Source organism: Corylus avellana, chromosome 3 (genome assembly GCF_965113065.1).
Source record: "Corylus avellana chromosome 3, dhCorAvel1.hap1.2, whole genome shotgun sequence".
Taxonomy (NCBI): domain Eukaryota; kingdom Viridiplantae; phylum Streptophyta; class Magnoliopsida; order Fagales; family Betulaceae; genus Corylus; species Corylus avellana.
Genome location: NC_142492.1, coordinates 15,064,101 through 15,087,550, shown reverse-complemented (window position 1 = coordinate 15,087,550; position 23,450 = coordinate 15,064,101). Strand labels below are relative to the sequence as shown.

The following is a 23,450-nucleotide window of genomic DNA, read 5'->3' as shown; positions in this document are numbered from 1 at the left end:
CCATGAGGTTGGCAAAAGTAATTCTAGAAGTTGATATTGTGTCACTCCAAAAATGAGGTGACTTTTAAAATCACCATTTGATCAAAATATAATTGTGATCAATCACACGCCCAATGGTAATTTTAAGAGCCACATTATTCTTAGAGATACAAGAGGAACTCGTAGCATTACTTGATTAGTGAAAGGCCTAAACTTTTGATGAGCTACTTGTTGTCCATGTAGTCTTAGGGCATGTTTGGGATTGCATTTGAGGGACCTAAAAGTGTTTTTAACACTCAAAAAGTTCGTTTGAAGAAAAAAAAATAAAAAATAAAAGCGTTTTTAAGGGTGCAAAAAGCTTAAAAATTGTCAAAACGCACTTTTGGCAAAAACTTAAAAATGAAGCTTTTGCCCAAAAGCTCTTTTTGACTTAAAATCTCTATTTCTCAAACGCAATCCCAAACAAGCTCTTAGAGCCTATTTAGGATTGCGTTTGATGGGTTTAAAAGTACTTTTAACTCTCAAAAAGCCCGTTTAAAGAAAAAAAAATACTCGTTTGGTAAAAAAATTAAAAGTGCTTTTGAGCATCCAAAAAGCCTATAAAATAACAAAACGCACTTTTGGCAAAAGCTTAAAAATGAAGCTTTTGTCCAAAAGCTCTTTTTGACTTCAAAACTTTATTTGTCAAACACAATTCCAAACAGGCTCTGAAGCACTTTAGAAACGTACAAAGACAATTGTAATGTAAGGTTATGTAACGATATTAAGTTATATGTTTTTATGATGTTATTCCCTCCAGATTTATGGTATATTATGTCAATTGTGAAAGTGAGTTTGAAATTTAAAAAAGAAAAATAATTTTTTTACTTAAAATCTTCCACTACAAGTGTGGAAAGAAAAGTAATAGCGCCACATAGAATACGAGTTATTCCTCTATATGACTTATAGAAAAGCCGGGGCGTTGCACCATGTGCACAATAGAAAATAATGAATTGATAAATTCATCAACTCCATAGGAAATCTAAGAAGCTAGATTCATACACCAAAGTTGGTATAATTTCTGAACTAGATAAGAAGCAAACAGAGATAATGTCATTACTCAAACTATATTCATATGGCAAACAACAAATGTTGCAAAGCTTACAACATCACAACAACAAAAAAAAGGTAACACCGAAGCTTCTTTGAAGTACAAAGAAAGACAAAGACTCACTGAAATATGATGAGAAGTCATTTTCTGCACTTCTCAATCTTCACTCTCTCACTGCCCCTCTCCCAAATCACTCTATAAGTAATGAAGTGGAGGAGAAAGAGGATGAGCACACATTTTAAACCGTCTCTTCACACCTTTCTTCCTCCAACCTTCAGCCTTATTTTTACCTACTTTCATCTAAAAACCCTAATAAGATCCCAAATCAACAAGTAAAGAAGAAAAGTTTGAAAAGGAAAAAAAAAAAAAAAAAGACTTTTTCTGGACTGCATTTTGTATAACTGCACAATTCTTAAATTACTACCCCAGAAACTGTGTGAGCCTCCCTTTGTGGTAACCTGACTTGGTTTCTTCCTTTCTTAGGCCAAAGTGTAGCTTGAGACCGAGACGTCTGCCGGTGAAGCAGAATGGATGTACACGAACTCGAGACTCTTTCCGGCAGGCAAGGAGTTGAGCCATGATGGAAAAGCATATGAATCACCGGACTTTGTGAGGCCCCACAATGGACCATAAAGCTTTGATATTGAAAGATTGAGATAATTTAGAGTCTTAGAAGACTTGTTAGTGACAATTGTGGAATATCTGTAGTAAGTTTTTCCCTTGTCATTCCATGAAGATGTCAGCTTCTGTTCTATGGCAATTGGGCCAGAAGAAGATGCTGCAAAACATGTCCCTCGGTTAGACTTCATTTTCAAATGTCCATTTTAACAAGAACTAAAGCTTGCCCCAAAAACAATTTGGTAAAGTCCATGGCCCGTGAGTGTATCACAGATACTTCAAATTATGTAGAGAGAGATGCATGCAAAAGAGGCGCCAAGGGATACCTGGAGTCGGTTTAGGTTGAGTCGCAGGACTTGGTTTGGTAACAACAGGTTTAGTTGCTGGAGGAGTCACTGAAAGAAAAATTTGTCCATCAGAAATCATTATTAATGATAATTAACTCAATGGGATTAAGGTGAGAAATTTAGAAAATCGACGATCATGGTATAGTGTATTTAATTACCTGGAAGGAGCTGGTTATACCCGCTGTGGCCGCCACTTAATCGTGCCAGCATGCCAAAAAGAGGAGCGTTGTTGTAGGTAGCAGGCTCAGTTTGCTCATAATTGTCTCTTTGATCAGCAAAGTTGTCATAGGCATCAGGTCCACCAACAACGGCGCCAACAAGGACATTGGGATCGCTTCCTTTACTGCTGAACCAAGTGGCATAACCCCCTCGGCAGCTGACAAATGATTTGTCAACCTTAATGGAAACAATCGAGGAAGCCCTGTGGTGAACTTGTCGCGGGAAGTTGTTACCATATCCCACCATGTAACTTGTGGCTCTTGGATTGTCCCCGAGAAGATAGTCAACCTGGGAGTTTCAACATTGCATTAACATAAGATAAGTTGTAGAATTTGCATCAGAACAGCTGCCTTAATGAGAAGAAGATTTGATTGATTGCATTACCTGTGATTTGGCAAAGGAGAGAAGCTCAGTTGGGGAGACATTGCCAGAAGCACACTTGATGTTTTTTCCAGCAGAAGAAAGATAGTCAGAGTAGACAGTGGCTAGGAAGGAGGCACTTGTGACAAACTGCATGTTGTTCCACCTCTGGCGGAAGATAAGGCCACCAGGAGTCTTCTGAATATTACGGGTGCCCTTTCCAATGCAAGAGCACATGAAGTACTCTGCCTTCTGCTGGTACTTCTCAAACACTGGTGCATAGCGACCAGCTTTGCCTTGCATTAAGAACTGCAACAAAAAAAAGTTAGTTGCCTCCCCACTCAACAACTTCACAACTTTGCAATTTGCTAAAAAATCATTCACACAAACAAGCGTTAGTTGCATGATTGAGGTTTTTGACAAACAAATTGTTAGAAAATGGACTCCCATAACAAGTTAACCACTAGAAATGTGTTCTAATGCCGTAAAAGGTTAAAACTATTTTGTGTTTTTAAGAATGTTTTGTATTTTGAGTTGATTGTAAAGGTTTTTTTTTTTTTTTCTTTTTTTCGGTTTTAAGAACAGAAAACAAAAATTTTAATAAACATAGCACTCAAAAGACTTCACAAATGCACATCGCATGAAATCTCAAATATAACGGTCTCCTTTGACAATGTTTTTTGGTTGAGCTTTATAATTTTTAGCGAAGAAGCAAAAACATCAATAAACAACTCAAATTACAAAATAGTAATAAAACATTCAAAACTACTTTCACATTTACGTCACAACCGAACATTTCTTTAACTAAAAAGCAAAAAATACACTCTCTAAAAAGCGTGGTGAAACGAGACTGTAATTCAGTAATTCAATATTGGAATGCAACATAGTCTAAAAGCAAAATGAGCAAGTAAAAGTTGAGTTTGATGGAGCAATACCTTGGCTACAAGTGTCTGCACACCAGCATACTTGACATCCCAACCAAACTCAGTCATGCCCCATCCGGTTCCCCCAAGGGAGTCACCATTGTTGCCGAGGTAGCTCAAGTAGTACTGGTTGTTAGTAGCCTGGTACAACCATGCAGCAGCCCAAAGCAACTCGTCCTGCACACACCCAACAACATAAATTCAATGAAAAACATATACCACCACACCCTCAATACACTCTTATTGGGAGCTCCATCTCCAACAATTTGTAATCCGACCAAATATGATAGAATTTCTATGAGACTTTCACTCAAACAAGTGGATCAACTGTCCGAAAGTTGCTCAGACAAGTTGGTCTCATAACAATTCTTTTATTTTTAATCCAGCTAATAAATACAATAGAATTTCTATGAGACTCACCCAAAAAGATAGGTGAACCGTTCGAAACTTGTTCAGAAAAATCAATCCCATAAAAATTCTTATATTTATTGTTGGAAATCTCTTTCTCTATTATTTATTATTGTTGTTAAAAAGAGTTGTCAACTTACATTGTAGCCACTGACAGAGCGGTAGTACTTCTGGGCCACGCTAATGCTGCCGTCATATTTGCCTCTGTATTTGTCCGCAAAATCGAACAGCTGAAAACCAAAAAAAGGAACCACCTTTGAAAATTAGGATTTAGGAAAGTGCACATGTAATATCACCAAAAGTAAAAGGGCAGTTTGGGGATTAGGAACGTGTGCACCGACAGTGTACAGTGACAAGACAATTTCTTTCGCACTTTCCTTACATGTGGACGGTTGAGATCTGAGTACGAAAGATCCGTACGGCAAGCAGACAGTACCCGTGATAGACGGGAAAAACTGTCCCCTCACGATCCATATTGTGCGCCGAAATTTTTTTACCCACTATTAATTGAAAAAACGACATCGCTTCGGGTAGGTCCAGATTCTCCTAAAATAATTAAGTCCCCTCTTCAACGCTCATCTCATCTTTGGGACAAGTAGATCGCACATAGGGTTTATAAATCTATCCCTATTTATTACTTCTCACTTCTACTAATTTTATTTCTTTTTTCTCAAAAAATAAAATAAAAAGAAATTTATTTTATCTTTTCACAAGTTGTATAAAAAAGAGGGTATCAAAGAATAGTCACAAATAGGAAACGAATATGAATATTAATAAGTAGTCCAAATCTTTGCAACTTCCTTTTGCCGTCCATTGAAAAGGTCATGTACTATATTCATGATGTGTGATGAAAGCAACAATATCCGACCCAAAATCTTATTTTTATTTAAAAACTACTTAAATTCATAGTCTTAAATATCCCATGGTAATTATTTATTAATATTAATATAAAAAACATGTACATCTATCCATTAAGTCATCCTATATATAATTTGGGTTGGAAAATGTTAGTGCTTTTAATATAAATTCTTTAAAAAAAATATATTTCATAGATCTAATGGTACAAACTATATTGTTATTATTTAAAAAAATTTAAATAACATTAAATCCCAATTAACTAATTAATTTTGAAATTTAGTTTAAAACAAACGACAGTAAAAGCTGGGTGATTGTCAGAACGTGCAATAAATGCCGCGGTAATTTCTAACGCTGGCCACTCTGACAAAAAAGATGCCCATTGCTCAGCGACCAGCGTAACTCCCTAATTAACTCCGAGCGGCATGCTATCGTGCGCGAACCGCCGGTCAGGCGGAAAGGCTGAAACTGAACCCCGTCATTTCAGCCGACGATACCCCACCACATCTGGCTAACACGCGCCGCACACACCGCGGAGTGGTCCCACAGTTTGGAAGTACAACTTTATGTTCTTTCAACCATTTTTGTGTTTTTTTTGTGATTAAAAACTACGGAGAAGGCTTTCAAAGAGAATAGTAAGAGAATGGTTGAAACCTGCTGGGCGTGGGTGATGAGCTCGTTGGCGTAGGCGGGGTTGGAGTGGCGGAAGACGACGGAGGCGGCGGCCATGGCGGCGGCGGTCTCTCCAGCGAGATCCGACCCGGGGTTGCTCGGGTCGATCTTGTAGGCTCGGCGGTCGGTGGTCATGTCCTCCGGCCTTTGCCAGCAGTAGTGGTCACTGTTCCCATCTCCCACCTAATCAGGACCCACATGTCAAGCCGTCAATAAAACTAAGAAATTATTCCGTTTTTATACTCAAAAATCACTCTCAGGAAATGGGTTGAAGCCCAATTCGTAAAATTTTGGACACATTTTTTTAAATTGTTACTTATGTTAAAGATTAATCAAAATAATACATATAATATTTAAGAAATGAAAGCTACAAAAGGAGGGGTAAGATGGACCGTTGGAAGAGAATAAAGGCTATAAAGCTATGGACTTGAAAAGTGAGAGGTATAGGTACCTCTCCATAGAGAACATCAGGTTCAGGGTGAGCTTTAATGAGGTAGTCGGTGCCCCATTTCACAGCATCCATGGCATGGCCAAGCTCACCGCCGGCAGCAATTTGCTTCCCATACTCGATTATGCTCCATGACATCATTGTTATGGTGAATGCCATGGGAAGCCCAAACTTCACATTGTCCCCTGCATCATAGTACCCTCCGACCAGATCCACCTGCATATTTTCAAACATATTGCAACAATTTATTAACCCATATTTTCAAGTTTCAACAACAGGAATCAAATAATGAAATATTAACTCACCCCACTAGTCTTGCCATCATGCAAACCAGAATCAGCTCTCCATGTGACTCTCTGGTTGTGGGGAAGGAAACCAGATCTCTGAGCTTCAAAGAAGAGAATGCTTTTGCTTAGAGCTTGGCCATAGTCATGGCCAGCCAAAGCAAAAGGAAGCCCAATAAGCAGAAGCATTAAAATCTTCATTTTGACAATACCACAACACAAACACAAATGCAGAAACACTCTGATCTGAGAATTTTCCTTTTTCTTTTTCCAAGCTTCTAAAACAAAAACAAACAAAAAACAGACAAACCCTTTAACTCTTCGCTAGCCCCCCCACAGAAATGTGGATTAAATAGAAGAAAAATGGCAATGTTGGTATGATTTATCAGTTAAAATTTCTGATAAACCCACTAAGAAAGAGTGGAAGAGAGGCTTGGAGAGAAAGAGAGAGTATGGAGTGGGAGCAGGAGAGGAGCTCTAGGGTCTATATATTGAGCAAGGGAAGGTACCAAGTGCCCAGAAATCGGCAAAAGAGAGATAAATTACAATTAATTTATTTTTCTTTTCATAATATTTCTCTTTTTGAGGGCTAGAAACAGTTGTGAAAAGAACAGGGTCATGTGGGTGTCCCTGGCTCTATACTGAATAGTCGGTGCGGATTTAATGTATTTATGCAAAAAAGAGAAAAATATAATTACTACTGCCCATAAAGCAACAAGAGAGTAAAACAGTAACTAAAATAATTCTTAAACTTGATTTTTGGCCACCAAACTTTTTTCAATTATCTATGCTGCCCAAAAGTTCCCAATAATTTTCAATAATTTGTTTTGGGTGTATCTTTTGTTTAGGTAAGTATTTTGTATTTTGTGTTATTTATTAATATTTTTGTTAAAAAAAAAAAAAAAAAGTGTTGTGGGGGGTGGTGGGGTGGCTTAAACAGGCCTTGGAGGCAATGATTACCAAATTACTAGAAGTAATTAGTCTTGAGGAAAAAAAAGAAGGTTCAACCATTGAGGTGCAATTCAATTATTTTTTTATTACCCTAATGGTATGATTAAATTACTGAAATTCAAGTTTGTTCATCATTTCATGGGCCAGGAAAATGCTTCCAGAATTTTTAGTGATAATACCCCAAACTTCCCTCTTTGGGATCTTTCCTCCCTGTGGTTGTTGTACTTTGTAACTTGTTGGGAAGTTACCATTTTTCGAAATTTCGTTTTCCCATCACATGTGTACCTTTTGGACCATGTATGAATGTGAAGGGAATTAAGGCTTGTAAAAAGTTCCATGGTGCTGGGATTTTGGGAGTTGTGCATCTTTCACTTTGCCTTTTTACCATTTGCTTTTTCACAATACTCTAGGGAAAGAGGATGAGGATCCCACTAATTAATTCCGCGAAATTTTATAAAAAATTTTAACAGCTTAAAACCACATATAGTAAGTTTTACCAGTTTTAGATGGTGTAAAATTCAAGCAACTCAAGAAAATAAATTGTGGGATCTCAATGTATAAAAAGAATGAAGTGAATATTGTTGCATACGCATTTTGCAACTTTCTTGACGTGTTTACTCTCTAATATGATAATGAAAATCATTATTAGATATTATGTATTGTTATTGTTATTTCATCAAATAATAAGTTTTAGTTGACAATGAACACTACTCAACATAATGTGTACCGTTTTGTACACGGCTATTGTTCCAAAAAAAAAAAAACCTAAGCAGCAGGGGAGGAGGGTTTCCTCCAACACCCCCCCCCCCCCCCCCCCAAGTTCTAATGGAGTTTTTAAATTTATTTTCTTCAGAATCAAATCTGGCTTTATCTATCAGTTCTGTCCATCCATGCTACCACTCACCGTGCTCGCCGCCCAGCCCTTCTTCCAGTCTCTAGCCTTTATGCATCATTCTTGTACCAGCCATTGGGAGTAAGGTGTTTTTTACTTTTTATTACTATTATTATTCTGTATTTTTGTTTTTGCTTTTGAATAAGACAAGTCTGTTGTTGCTTTGACTACAACAGGTCTTGAATTTGTTATTTTCTTAAGTTTTGCTTAAGAATAACGGAATAGTTTCCGGTAAGTCTTTTGTTTTCTTCTGGTTCTTTTCTAGGAGCAAACTATTGACTAATGATTGAGGAGTTATCAAGTTTATGAAAAAATTGTCATTGATGAAAGAGACAGCGACTAGATATGTGATTCGTCGGTTTATGCAGCAGATCTATATATTGATTATGAAGATGACATTTCTAATGTGTTGTTTTGTAATAGCTTTAGAGGCTATTGGGTATGCTATAGATAGTGTTGGGGCCATAAAGTTTTCAACTTGTATATTTGGCACTGTATGATAGAGCATTTTGCTTCAGATTGATTTTTTTTTTGAAAAAATAATCATTCTCATGCTTCTCATTAAGAGATAAAAATCAAGAACGAGTAGATTGTTCAATCCTTACAGTATCAACAATATTCCCCAGGGTATCATCCCACTAGGTTGTATCAACGACATGTGTTATGGCCTCCTTAGCTAAAACATGAGCAACCTTATTACCATCGAGACATATATGACCACACTGCCACTAAGTGAAATAACTAAGCACCACCCTTGTATCCTCCACAACATGGCCATACATACTCCCATTTTGTTCCATAGCCAATAGAGCTGTTAAGGAAGAGCAGCAGCATATGCAGACGAGCCTCTCTGGTTGCTCCTCGGAACCAAAGAGGCTATGAGTTATCTAATTCTACAAAAACTCCTACTTATGGTATTATTATTAAATACAAATAGATAAATTCTACCAAATCTCTTGTGGATAATTCTCTTTTGTAATTAATCTCCCTTTTGTACTAACCCTCTTAGTTTATTATCTTATCACATCAAGAATAGTTTGTTAGCTTGATGTGATCAACTACAATTGTAACTATTCTCTATTTAAAGATTATTCCGCCCAGAAGCAAGTTTTTCATTGCTTTCTTTCATGGTATCAGAGCCTCTCGGTTAACACTTTCTCTATATACCCTCGCTATATATTTTTCTTCTTACCCTTCCATGGCCGAATCAAGCTCCTCTACTCTTGCTTTCTCTATGCCCAATATTTCACACCTTTGTCAATCCAAATTGGATGACAACAATTATCTAGGATGGGTATTTCATTTCAAACCCATTATAAAGACCAATGGCTTGATGGGAATTGTTGATGGCTCTGAGCCATGCCCACCAAAGTTCATTCCCGCACCCTCTGACAAGACACTACCTGAAGTCTTGAATCTAGAATACACTCTCTGGGAGAAGAAAGACTAGTGCATTCTCAATTGGTTTATTGCAACTATGACTGCCCAGATTATACAGACGATTTATAGCTACAAAACATCAGCACAAGTATGATCAACATTGGCCACTCGCTATGCATCTCCATCCCCCGTTCCCATATCACTCAATTGAGGCATTAGCTACAAACCTTAAGGCATTAGCTACAAACCTTGAGGCAAAGGCTCCAAGACATGTACTACATTCATTTGCATGGCTAAATCCCTATCAAATTAGCTAACAATTGCTGGCCATTCTATCTCAGAACATCATAGGAAGACTTAGTCCAAACTACAATCCTTTTGTCATCACTTTTTCCATGCTAACAAAGGATAAATCAATGACACTTGAAGATTTCCATTCTCAACTCCTTGGACATGAGCAACTGCTTGAGCACCAAGCAACCACTGCAGAACACTCATCCTTTGCTATGTTCTCCCAGAGGACTTAACCTAAGCAGAGATTCAACAACTTCAAAAGGAACTTTCATGCCAACAAGAACCTTGATCAAAAAAGGGCCTTTTCACCGGCCTCTCCTCAAGGCTTATCAAACCAGTTCTTTTCTAGACAACCTCAAGGCAGATCGTTTCCCAAATCATCCACCAGCTTTAATCCAAACAAAAGAGCCCTCTCCAGCAATTCTGCAGCAAACAAAACTCCATGCCAAATTTGTGGCAGAGTTAACCATCAAGCTCTCGACTGCTTTAACAAAATGGACTTTGCTTTCCAAGGGCGCCATCCACCATCAAACCTTGCTACGATAGCATTTCAATCCAATGCTCTAGAAGATGAGGATCACTGGTTAGTAAACAGTGGGGCTAACATTCATATCACACCTGACTTAGACAAACTGAACATACAGCAACCATACAAGGGCAATGAGACAGTGACAATAGGTAATGATAGTGGGCTCAGTATCTTCCATACTAGTTTCTCCTCTTTTCCCACCTTAAATTCCTTGCTTTACCTTAATGGCATTTTACATTGCCCCAATGCTGCTACAAACCTTCTCTCTACAAATAAATTATGTTGTGATATCAATTGTATGTTTAAACTAACACCAACCTATTTTTTGATTAAGGACAACCTCACAGGAAGGATCCTCCTGCAGAAGGCCAGTAAGGATGGTCTCTACCCTATTCAGCTGCAGCACTTCACCGGAAACAAAGTGAGAGCTCTCACTTGCCACATTGGAGTCAAAGTACCTCCTTCAATATGGCACAATAGATTAGGTCACCCCAATAAACCTGTTCTGCAGCAGATTCTCAATAAGCATCAACTTCCAATATCTTCAATTCAGTCAAGTCAGTCCCTTTGTGTCTCTTGTCAGTTAGGCAAGAGCAAACAATTAGTTTTTTCTGATTTTAGTCAAATTTCTTATGCTCCTTTGGAGCTTATTCATAATGATGTGTGGATTTTCCCAATTTAGTCAATAAATGGAAGCACTTGTTATGTTCTTTTTATAGATGATTTCTCAAGATATACATGGTTGTTCACTCTTAAAACACAAATCTGATGTATTTAATGCTTGTATCAAATTTAAATGTCTTGTTGAAAACTATTTCACTCTCAAAATCAAACAACTCCAAACCAATGGTGGTGGAGAGTACACCTCAAACAAATTCGAAAAGCTTCATATCTACCAATGGAATCCTTCATAGGTTAACATGTCCACACACCTCCCAATAGAATGGCATTGCAGAAAGAAAGCATAGACATGTCATAGAAACTGGCCTAAGCCTCTTAGCTCAATCACATATTTCCCCAAACTATTGGGTAGAAGTTGTTAGTACCTCAGTTTATCTCATAAATAGATTACTTACACCTACTCTCAATAACTTCAGTCCCTTTCACAAACTTTTCAAAAAAACGCCTGACTATACCTTCTTAAAAACCTTTGGTTGTGCATGTTATCTTCTCTTAAAGCCTTACACCAAACACAAGTTAGAGTTTCAAAGCAAACAATGTGTCTTTCTATGTTACAGCTCAAACCAAAAAGGGTATAAGTGTCTTGATCCCACTTCCAACCGAATCTAGGTTTCTAGACATATGGTATTTGATGAAGTGCTATTTCCTGCTAAGGGTAAAGCAGCCACTACTACTCTTGCAAGGGGTGATTCTCTCCAATCAGGTATGGCTCTTGATCCATCTCACTTTCTTTCTATTCATGCTTCACCACCTAGACTAGAAAGTGTTGAAAATATTTCATCTCAGTTATCTGCCAATGACCAAACTGCTCATACTACTGTCATTCTATCCATAACCTTACCCACCAATATATCATCTCCATTAGCACCTCCCAATGACCAAATTGCTCATACTACTGTCATTCCATCCATAACCTTACCCACCAATATACCATCTCCATCAGCACCTCCTAATGACAAAAGGACACCTCAGAATTTATCCCCTCAGAATTCATCCCCAAACCTTTGGTCACTTGCCTTACCTTCTGAATCTGTTTCTCAGAATGATGAACCCCCTTTACCTTTATCATCTTAGCCTGACCCTACCGTCCCCTCTTCTAATGCTTTTTTGCTTCAAATTATATCTTCCACATTTGAACCTTCATCTCCATATATGGTTACCAGATCAATAACGGGAATTTCTAAACCTAAACCCTTTCTAGATTACAAACTATACCACTCTCTTAAATCCACCAAACACCCTCTCATGGCCATTACTAGCTCTATTTTTCCTCCAATCCCAACTAACTTTGCTAAGTCTGCTCTCATTCCTTATTGGTTTGCTTCTATGGAAAGAGAAATCCAACCTCTTTTTGAAAATGGCACTTGGACTCTATGTCCTAGACCATCAAAATGCAACATCATCAAGAATAAATGGGTGTACAAGGTGAAACAGCACGTAGATGGCTCAATAGAGAGGTACAAAGCTAGACTTGTAGCTAAAGGCGTCCAACAAAGAGATGGAATAGACTATAAGGGGACCTTCAGTCCAGTCATTAAACTAGCTACCATACGCATACTTCTCTCTCTAGTAGTGCATTACAATTGGCCACTTAAACAACTGTATGTATCAAATGCATTCCTACATGGTCACTTATCTGATGAAGTATATCTGGAACAACCTACTGGTTTTGTGGACAGCAAACTCCCTGGTCATGTATACAAGCTCAAAAAGGCTCTCTATAGTCTAAAACAAGCGCCTAGGACTTGGTTTCATAGACTCTCACATGCTCTCCTTCACCTAGGATTCATTGGCTCTTTAGTAAACATATCCCTCGCTTCATACTTCATCGAGATTCAGTCCATCTATTTATACTAATATATGTAGATGACATTATAATTACTAGTACTAACTCCACTGTCGTTGCATCAGTTATTTCTAGTTTGCAGCAAGAATTCAAATTCAAGGATCTAGGCTGCCTGTCCTACATCCTTGGCATCCATGTTTTCAGAGACAAGATTGGACTACATCTCAATCAAAGCAAATACATAGTTGATCTCCTTACATGAGTCAACATGATTGGAGCTAAGCCGTATGTAGCTCCATGCACCTCAGGGCAGAAGCTCACAAAGATGGATGGTGATGCTCTACCAGACCCTACTGCATACAGACGCATTGTTGGAGTCTTACAGTACTGCACTCTTACCAGGCCAGACATTGCCTACTTTGTCAATTCCTGCATTGCCCATCTTTAAGCTGCCAAACGAGTACTAAGATATCTCAAAGGGACTCCAGACCATGGTTTACACTTCACTCCTGGACCACTTCAAATACATACCTATTGTGACTCCGATTGGGCAAGTGATCCACTTGACAGAAGGTCCACCACAGGGTATTGTGCCTTCTTTGGGACTAACCTAATATCTTGTTATGCTAAGAAGCAGCCAGTTGTATCTAGGTCTAGCACAGAAGTAGAGTATAGAGCAATGGCTATCACCACTGCTGAAATATCTTGGTTAAGGATGCTTTTTAAGGAATTACATATTGTGCTTAATACACCCCCTTGGCTATGATGTGACAATCTAGGGGCAATTGCTCTAGCTTCTAACCCTATCTACCATGCACGCACCAAACACATAGAAGTTGATTACCATTTCATCAGAGAAAAGATCATTCATAAAGACCTAGCAGCCTCCTACATTTCTACAGCAGATCAATGTGCAGACATTTTTACAAAAGGTCTCACATCCACACGATTCATGTTTCTTAGAGACAAACTAATGGTCATCTCTCGTCCCATCTGTTTGAGGGGGGCTACTAAGGAAGAGCAGCAGAATATCTCGCGTCTGCAATCTCGTCTGGACGGGATTGCAAACGAGCTTGTCTGTGACTCCCAGTGATCCTCTCGTCTGCAATCTCGTCTGGACGAGATTGTGGACAAGCCTCTCCTGTTGCTCTTGTTTGCAATCTCGTCTAGATGAGATTGCAGACGAGCCTCTCTGGTTGCTCCTCGGAACCAGAAAGGCTATGAGTTATCTAATTCTATAGAAACTCCTACTTATAGTATTATTATTAAATACAAATAGATCAATTCTACCAAATCTCTTGTAGATAATTCTCTTTTGTAATTAGTCTCCCTTTTGTATTAACCCTCTTAGTTTATTATCTTATCACATCAAAATTAACTTGTTAGCTTGATGTGATCAACTACAATTATAACTATTCTCTATTTAAGCTCAATGAGAAAGCAGCAGAGATTATTCTGCCCAAAAGCAAGTTTTTCCTTACTTTCTTTCAAGAGCATCAATGACCATCTTCACATCACTTTCCATGAACATGTTATGAATGCCCATAGCATGACACAAAGAGACCCCGTAAAAAGTGGCAACTACCTCCGCTGCACTTGGTTCCAGATTTCCTTTCTTCGTGAAGCTTCTCACAGCCTGTACCTTCCCCTCATCATCCCTTACCACAATGCCCACCCCCACACATCCCCTCTGTTGATCAAGAACTGCATCACAGTTTACTTTAAACCACCCCTCCACTAGTTTATTCCAACTTTGGTTTGCCTTCTCCCGCACCTCCTGACTCTCCTCTTCCCCTAATTATGCCGCGTGAAAATCTTCCATGGCCATAGATACTACATGTACAACCTTAGTAGGATGGGTGAATAACCCCTCGTGTACCCATGTGTTTTGACGGAGCCAAATCCTCCTGGCAGTTTCAAGAAATAAAGGAAGCATATCCCGGTTGCATGTCTGGTACAATCCCTCGGCTAAGGCTCCGTTTACTTCTACGTAAAATGGTTTCCGTAGGAAAATATTTTTAGGAAAGCGATTTTCCCTAAAAATGTATTCTATCGAAAACATTTTACGGCGTTTACCGCGCACACGAAAAATAATTTTTTATATATATATTTTTTCCAATAAGGTCCTGACGGGGACATGCCCGGGACCCCGCCGGGCCTTGACCAGGACTTATCCGGGACCTCGTCTGGACCTGCCCAGGACTTGATCGGGACCTAACTGAGACCTGCCTGGGACCCCGCCGAGACTTGACCGGGACCAGCCCGGGACCTGTCCAGGACTTGACCAAGACCCCGTCGAGACTTGACCAAGACCCAACCGGGCAAGTCCTGGACAGGTTCGGTCAAGTCCCGACGGGGTCCCGGGTAGGCCTTGTCTAGGTCTCTATCAAGTCCCGGCCTAGTCCAGGGCAAGTCCGATCAAGTCTCGAGCGGGTCCCGATCAGCTCCTGGGCAGGTCCCAGGCAAGTCTCAGTCAAGTCCCGGCGAGGTCCCGGTCAAGTCCTGGGTAGGTCCCGGCGGCGTCCCAGGCAAGTCCCGGTCAAGTCCCAGGCGGGTCCCGAGCAAGTCACGGGCGAGTTCCAATCAAGTCCCAGGCGGGTCGCCGGCAAGTCCCGATCCAATCTCAGTCAAGTCCAAGCTGGTCCCGTTCAAGTCCGGTCAACTCCCTAGCAGGTCCTGGCGCAATCCCGAGCGGGTCCTGGGTGAGTCCCGGTCAAGTCCTAGCGAGGTTCTGGGCGAGTTTTGGCAAGGTCCATCGATTTAAGAATGAGATGTTCACAGTCAGAAAATAGTTTACGATTTTCAAAACCGTAAACCATTTTCCAAAATTAAAGAAGAATTTTCGGTCAAAAGGAAAATATTTTCCGTTGACCACTATTTTACGTCGAAGTAAACACTGTAAAATGCTGAAATCATTTTCTGAAAACCATTTTACGTCGAAGTAAACGGAGCCTAAGTGGAGAAAATTTTCCCCCAATAATGTAGATTTCTGGAAAAAATCTCCCGCTTACTCCCCACACGTCTGTAGCAAACCGACATGATCACAAAAAAAATAAAAAGAGTGTGTATCACTCTTCTTATTAGATTCCTATTATAGTAAAATGTTGTGAGAGTTCTTTGTCGTATTCATAAATAACAAATTACTCAGTTGTCAAATGTCATTGAAAAGTTTTGTGAATTTCATTAGTGTCACTTTATAGCTAATAAAATTATGACATGTGTCACTCATAATATATATATATAAACTAAAAAAAAAAAACTAAAAATTAACCAAATTTGTCAAGTTTTTTTTTTTATAGTCCAATGAACTCTCAAAATTAATGGTAAGGTAAACCAAGAACTGATTTTACAGTTTATTTATTTTTCCTTGCTAATTAATATAATTATTGTTGTGCTGTGCTGTGCTCATAATGACTAGTAATTACTTTACACCAACACCAATAGAAGCAAAACATGAGGGTTTTTAAACGTGTGTGCTGGTCTCAATTACCAAGCCCTCAAAGATGAATCCTCACCGTCAGTTTCCAAGCAAATCGTGTCGGTTTAAGGGTGATAAAGACTCTGAACGTGGCCACGTGGCAAGTAACATCACAACATGTGAAGAAGGTGGTGGATGATCAGGACCGTCTGTAACGCCAGAAAGCCATCTTTATTTATTAGTGTTTCGTTTTTTTAGGTACAATGCCCATTAATTTCTTGCTACCCAGCAGAATGCTTTATTGCGGTTGGATATCAGCCTATCAGGGTCTCTGAACGTCGTTCAAATGATCAGACGGACAATAATTTTTCTTATTTTCCCCCATCCAATAATCATGGAGAAATTAATTATGACTTTGCTGGTCGGACCCCATGTGCTCTGCCCAATTTGTTTGCCTTCTTCAAATATTTTAAGCATTATTAAGTAGACTGCATAATGAACATCTAATCAGTCTTTAGATCAATAATTTTTTACGGGCAATATAATTAGGGTTGAAAAACGAGTTGGCGAGTTGATCTCTTTGACCTATCGACCCAATAAAGATAAACTTGAACTCGACTCGTTTAGCTAAACGAGTCAAACTCTTAAACTCAAACATGACTCATGAGTTACCCAACACAATCCGTTTAATAAACAGGTCACAAACAGATCAACCTGTTTAACTAGTTTGATCTAATCTAACACGACAAGTTTGATCCATTTCAATATATATTTATTATAAATAATCAAGCAGGTCAATCTGTCTATGATCTGTTTATTAAACAAATTAAAGCGAGTCAACTCCTTTATGAGTCTTATGACCCGAACCCGTTTATACTAAACTCTAACTATTTAGTTTTGTGTCAAGTTCATGTTAAGTTCATAGGTTATATCAAAAATTATCAACCATATAATAACATAAAAATATAGCATTAAAAAGTTGTTTTCTTTTAGAGATTTCTTATTAAAACATCTATCTAACATCAAATGACATCACTTGTAGCTTTTCTGACTGGAATTAACTCCAAGATATATATAATTAATAGTTAAAATTGATACACCCAACAACCAGGAAATTAACCCTTCCTTCAAAGTTATTATTAACCAATGCAGATTTATGAGGTAGTCAGGCCATAACTAAGCCACGAAAAGTAGAAAAAGGAGTTGGGGGTGCCTGAAAGTTTGTCATTACTCATCACTATTACAGAACATGTATTGAAAGAACATATTTTTAGGTTTACATTTACTGGTCTGAATTAAAGAAACCCAACAAATAAGTTCATAATCTAAGAGTGCATGTTGATTTTGGGTAACATAACATTAATCGAACTAATTTAATTATGCAGACCAAACCAAACAATTCTAATTTATTAATTTCATGTAAAATTTTCAAATCATAAAAAAAATTATCGATCCTAACAAATTAATAATAGTGCCTTTCGGACGGAAAGCGGGCTACATGTAAACCCAAAATTTCTACAAGTGAACAAGTGACATCCTTAGAGCAAAACAAACACCCATATGGGCGAGTAATATATCCTTGCATGATACTACAAAACATCAACCATTCTCGACGTTAATTTAGTTGTTGTTTGTTACGAAAGAAAAAACAAAGCAATTAAAGGCGTACGTTAAAAAAACGCTAGAAGAATTCCCCCCGCATGTGCTGAACGCCATGAAAGAGTTTTTTTTTTTTTTTTTTTTCTCGTAAATATATTTCATGAAAGAGTATTGGAAATGTATTTGATTGGTGTTGTACCAGTCTGGAAATTTCCTTTCTAGTGTCAAATAAGCCAGATGTACATCTCCAATAGTCCACATAATAATCATGTTGTTTGTTGTTTGTTAATCTTGACTGAGAATTAAAGGCACATCATTTTTCTCTGCTCTGAGTACCATATACAACAGCTCTTACATATTATTATAAGCTAGAGGGGACAATTACATTTAGTAATATTGCCAATGATTAGTCACAAAACTTTAAAAATATAAAATAAAATAAAATTTATTATCATAAACTCTGTGGAAAATGATCACATTTTACAGAAGATTGACCTGTAACAAGGATTCGAAAACCCTACAACCCGACAAATCACACGCACCAACATCTGGAATTCATGGTCCATGTCCACCGACAGTGACGGGTAAAAATATTGTTACAGGGAAGGTTTGGGAAATTTTCCTGTAATTAATGTCTACCCAACACTTGTCACTTCAAAAAGAAAAATGAATAAATAATTTCAAAAAATAAAGAAGAGAAAAATGACAAAGGAAGGTGTGGTCAAAAAGATACGTCCCATGTCAGAGCGCTTTATTCTCAACCGCAATCAACGGTCTCCGCCGAAAAAAATAAATTTTTTCTTTTAACTTTACTGCTTTTTAAAAAGTAGAAATTGAAAATTGGAAAATGTGAAATAAATAAATAAAGAACAACCTGACACGTCAAACAGGTCAAAGAGGCAAGGCTCCGGAATCACCGGTTGGCGCCGGTTCTGTAACGGCCACGGCAACAGTTCCCAGTGATGCAGTCACCGGTTGTCGGCGGTTATTTTTTAAAGTGATCCACGTGATGCCTTCCCCGAAAGAAACCACGGTAACTCTCTAGACTCTAGTGGTATAGGACCTATAGGTCGATTGCTCTTTTCTTTTTCTTTTTTAAGTAATTAGGATGAAGATTCTTTAAATCTTCAGACTAAGTTTTTATTTTTGATTGTTTTTTTTAAAAAAAATTATAAGAATTATTTTAAAATTAAATAACTTAAATATTATCATATCAGTATTAATATATAGGATAGAGATCAAGATAGTGCTAAGCAAGCATTAAGATAGAATAATAAATACAAAGTCTGAAAGGGGGGTAAATGCAATTTTTTGTCTTTATGGTTTGAGGTTTTGACAAATAATTTTTTAAATTTTGAAAAGTGATTAATCACTTTTTGAAGTAAGTAAAAAAAAAAATTAAAAAAAATTGATTTAATTTATTAATGTGTCACATCAACATGAAGACCGGCCAGACGGGACAACCAAACCACTCTCAATGGCAATGGGGTGAATTGGTCATCCCAGCATATGCTTAAAGGGGGTGGTCAAACCACCTCCAAAACCATGGGAATGGTTAAATCACCTCCAAGACTATGGAAGTGGTTCCGCCACAATCCTTTAGCACATTAATAGATTCTATTAATTTTTTTAATAGCATTGACTAATTTTTTCTTTTTTTGCCTATCTCATTGAGTAAATCTCTTTTTAAAACTCATGAAGCAATTTGTCAAAACCCCATACTACATAGACAAAAATGCATATATTTAGATGAGAAACGACAAGAAGAAGTCTTAGCTTGCTTTCCAAGTGGAAAGCCTTGTTGGCTGCAATAAGACTTTTGCATAAATATGTTGCTTTTTCCATGAATTAGGCTCTCTTTTTGAAATTTCGTCCGTTCACATTAGACAATGGTTGATGCAAACCCATTCCACTTCACATTGCTACAATCCTTCCCATTTGGCTTGGTGGATTAGAGCCTATAAAAATTTCAAATTTCAAATTTCATATTGCTTAGTCACCAACTCTACATCTAGAGGGCAGCCGCCTAATTTAGCTATTTTATAGGCTTAGATTATGTTTGAGATTGTGTTTGAGAAATAGAGCTTTTAAGTTAAGTTTAAAAAAAAAAAAAAAAAAAAAAAACATTTTAGCTATTTTTAGGCTTTTTTAACCCTTAAAAGCGCTTTAAATTTTTTTTTTATCAAACATATACTTTTTTCTTCAAACAGATTTTTTCAAATGTTAAACGCACACCCTAACAAGCCCTCAATCAGATTGAACATGTAGTGCTTCTCCTACTAATTTTTCAGATTTATTTGCACCTTCAAATATGTGTTAAAATAATAATCAACTTATTAACTTCTTAACCCAATAGCAGATACCATATCTTTGAAACCTAAGTTTACAGTTTACTCTCTATTTCACTAAAAGTATTAATTAAATTATTAAATTTATTATTTATTATTTATTATTAGTTTAAAATAATTTTTGAGATAATTAGTGATTTAAGAGAATTTTGATTAAACTAGGTAGTTATGCTGTCAAACATTGAGCATGAGTTGGACTTGTAATTAACTTAGGTTACGGGTCCTACAATTAATGGGAGGAATCTTTGATTGTTTTGAAAAGAAGTGAGATGTAGTCAATTTGATAAATATTTTTCATCTTGAAAGTGAAGTAGTGACCATGGCATTTAATTTTAAAAATGTTTTATTTCTCTATTTTGTATGGTTCGTTGCCAACTTGGCCAATCTTTATGCAAGCCGGCCGAACAAATTACAATGAGAACTACTTGTCTTTTTTCCGTTTTTCTTTCAAATATATTTTTTTTATTATTATATTTAAAAAAAAAAGAAAAAAAAAAAAAGAGAGATAAAACTTCAAAAAACCCCCTTAAACTTACACGCGTTTTGACGTATTATTACTCAATGTTAAAAAACTATCAATTTAGGGTATCAAACTTTTAATTTTTTATAATGTGTTCCATCCGTTAGGATTTTTCGTTAAATCTTATAAAAATTTTCAAAATATCTCAGTTTTTTAATTATAAACAAATAAAAAAAAATTAAAAAAAATGCAAAGATTTAGGCATTGGTTAGGATTTAACGGAATTTGCAACAATACATACGCCTAAATCTTTGTAATTTTTTATAAAAATAAAAAATAAAAAAAAATAGAGGTATTTTGAGTATTTTGACAAGATTTAACAAAAAATCTTAATTGAGGGGGTTATTACAAAAAATTGAAAGATTAAAGCTCTAAATTAAGAGTTTTTGAACATTAAAGATGTAATTTCAAAACGCATGAAAATTTTATGGAGATTTTATGAAGTTTTCCCTACCAAACAATTGTATGGGAAAATGATAGAAAAACGACATTTAGGGCATGTTTGGGTGTGAGTTTGATGGGCCTAAAAGTGTGTTTAACATTCAAAAAGTTCGTTTGAAGAAAAAAAATACCAGTTTGGTAAAAAAAATTAAAAACGCTTTAATAGTCTAAAAGCCTAAAAATGATCAAAACGCACTTTTAGCAAAAGATTAAAAATAAAGCTTTTGCTATAAAGAGTTTTTTAACTTAAAAACTCTATTTTTCAAACACAATTTCAAACATGCTCTTATTCAGAAACGGGAGGCATATGCAATGGAAAAGTAGTTACCAACAAATTACAATGAAGCAAAGGGAAAAAGGTAAGGGATAAGAATGCAGCACTTACAAAGACAAGTTACAGTAAGCAAACGATGTGGATTGTGGGGTAACACGTGCTCTAGCATAAACTGTGTTACATATCCTTCAGTTGGAGGGTCTCTTTCTTGTTTCTTCAAGAGGGACCAACATCCTAAATAGCTTTAACATCCACAAAGCAAGATTCTAAACCTTAGCACCAAAGAAAATATCGTCAAATGTGAAAGGAATACAACAAAAGCTTCTTATAGACACTACAAAGTCTTGAAAGGGATTTAAATTCGGGGAATCACATTCGCGCTAATTTTATTTCAACAGAGATAACAGAAGCGTGACACTTGGCTCTCAAATTTGAAATTAGATGTGGTAAAGGGAATAGTATGATGCTTGAAAGGTGAGTTAAAGTTTTATCAAAGTTTGTGTATGAGTATTGGGTGTATCTGAAATGATGATATGGCATTTTTTATGTAAGGCTTTTGCTGGTAGGTTATGGCGTTAGCCAAATTTTGTGCCTGATTGAACAGAAATCACAGAATATTTATTATCAGCGTTACAATCTTAACATTCTCTTGGCGTGAGTGTTATGTCTTTATTTAAGTAGTTATTATGCTGACATGACTGGTCAAACCATCTACGTTTTTTACTTTGGTCGAGTCTATGATCGCCCTATCAAAACTTGTGATTTGAGCTCCGTCATCTCAAATCTTAGTTAGGCTTTTAGGCCTGTTCTCCTTACCCAGATTGATCGAACGTATATCTAGTCTATCAACTACTGCTTTTTTTCTTTCTTTCATTATGGAGGTTATGAGAGTGTTTACATAAACCCTAAAACTTGTTGGTTTTCTTTTGAACTCGAGTGTACTTAAAAAGAGTAAAGATCATGGTGGTTGAGATTTGCCGGTGACGCTCTTAAGTTTTGGATGCCATGGGCCATCCTTTTGAGAGTGCTTTTAAAAATAGCTACTTTTTGTGAATGATATGGTTGTTGGCAATGGAATTGCCCATACGTCATGGGTTTTGGAACGGCCTTCCACTCATTAACCTAAAGGTCATGGGTAGCTTAGATTGTGATTATATCTCCTGAAATATATCTATAAAGCGTGTCCCTTTGCTAATATGTTTATTTTGCATCCAATTCCACCAAAAAAAAGGGAAAAACTTTGAGAATAATTTTAATCGAGTCGTAGGGTAAATTTGGTGTTTTATTCCATCGAATAGGAAACAAATACCTAACCTTGAAACACTTAAAAATTATATAATCATTCACATTAAATAATTGTCATTCTCTTGAAAAAAATACCTCATAGACAAAACCATCGAGCCAACGTCTTGGTGGGATTTGGAGACTCCGATGTTAGGGACTCGGAGGTGGGTGGTGGCCGTTAGGTTATAATAAATGGAAAAATCGGTATTTTTATCTGATGTGTCAAATTTTTATTAAAGACTATAAAATAAGGTTTTACACCATATCTTAATAGAAGGGATTCTCAAAAACTTTTACATAACCTCCCTAAACTTCACATTATCACTCTCTTAAATTTTAAAAATTCTCAATTTAATATATTCAAATTTAAGAAGTTTATGATATCACTCTTACCGTTAAGGTTTGTAAAAATATGAAATGTCCCTTATATTCATGTAAGATTTTAAACATTGCAAAAGTACCTTAATTAAATAATTAAAAATTATTCATTAAAAAAAGAGTATTTTAAAAAATTTCACGTTCTCCTTTAGTATTTAAGAGAAAATTTTAAGGAGATCATGATCTATAATCCCATATGGTTTAGATAATAATGCAAGTGGGTGATTATAATTTGGTAAGGATAGAATCAATTTTGTGCTACCTAGTTTTGTACGTTGCCTTTCCTACTCTTACAAAATTTCATTAATGGCTATGTTTGGCAATGGAATGAATTTAGGAAGTGAACCGGTATTGTAGCAGATTTAATTGATGCGAGAGGAAAAAAAAAAAGTAAGAATATTTTGTATAGAAAAATAAAAAAAAATTGTTTTGTAATGATTTTTAAAAAATAATTGATTTGTTATAAAAAATT

The 23,450-nt window shown here is 36.7% G+C and overlaps 1 protein-coding gene across 1 annotated transcript; it reads right to left on the bottom strand.

The window, feature by feature from the left end:
* Positions 1-1,062: 1,062 nt before the first annotated feature.
* Positions 1,063-6,729, bottom strand: LOC132174736 (endoglucanase 6). The gene is made up of 9 exons (XM_059586393.2): positions 6,225-6,729; positions 5,923-6,135; positions 5,454-5,654; positions 4,085-4,174; positions 3,549-3,713; positions 2,638-2,922; positions 2,193-2,541; positions 2,014-2,082; positions 1,063-1,847 (listed from the first exon to the last, which is right to left on the bottom strand). Exons 1-9 carry the CDS (start codon positions 6,402-6,404, stop codon positions 1,549-1,551), a joined length of 1,851 nt encoding a protein of 616 aa, XP_059442376.2. The 5' UTR covers positions 6,405-6,729; the 3' UTR covers positions 1,063-1,548.
* Between the last annotated feature and the right edge of the window lie 16,721 nt (positions 6,730-23,450).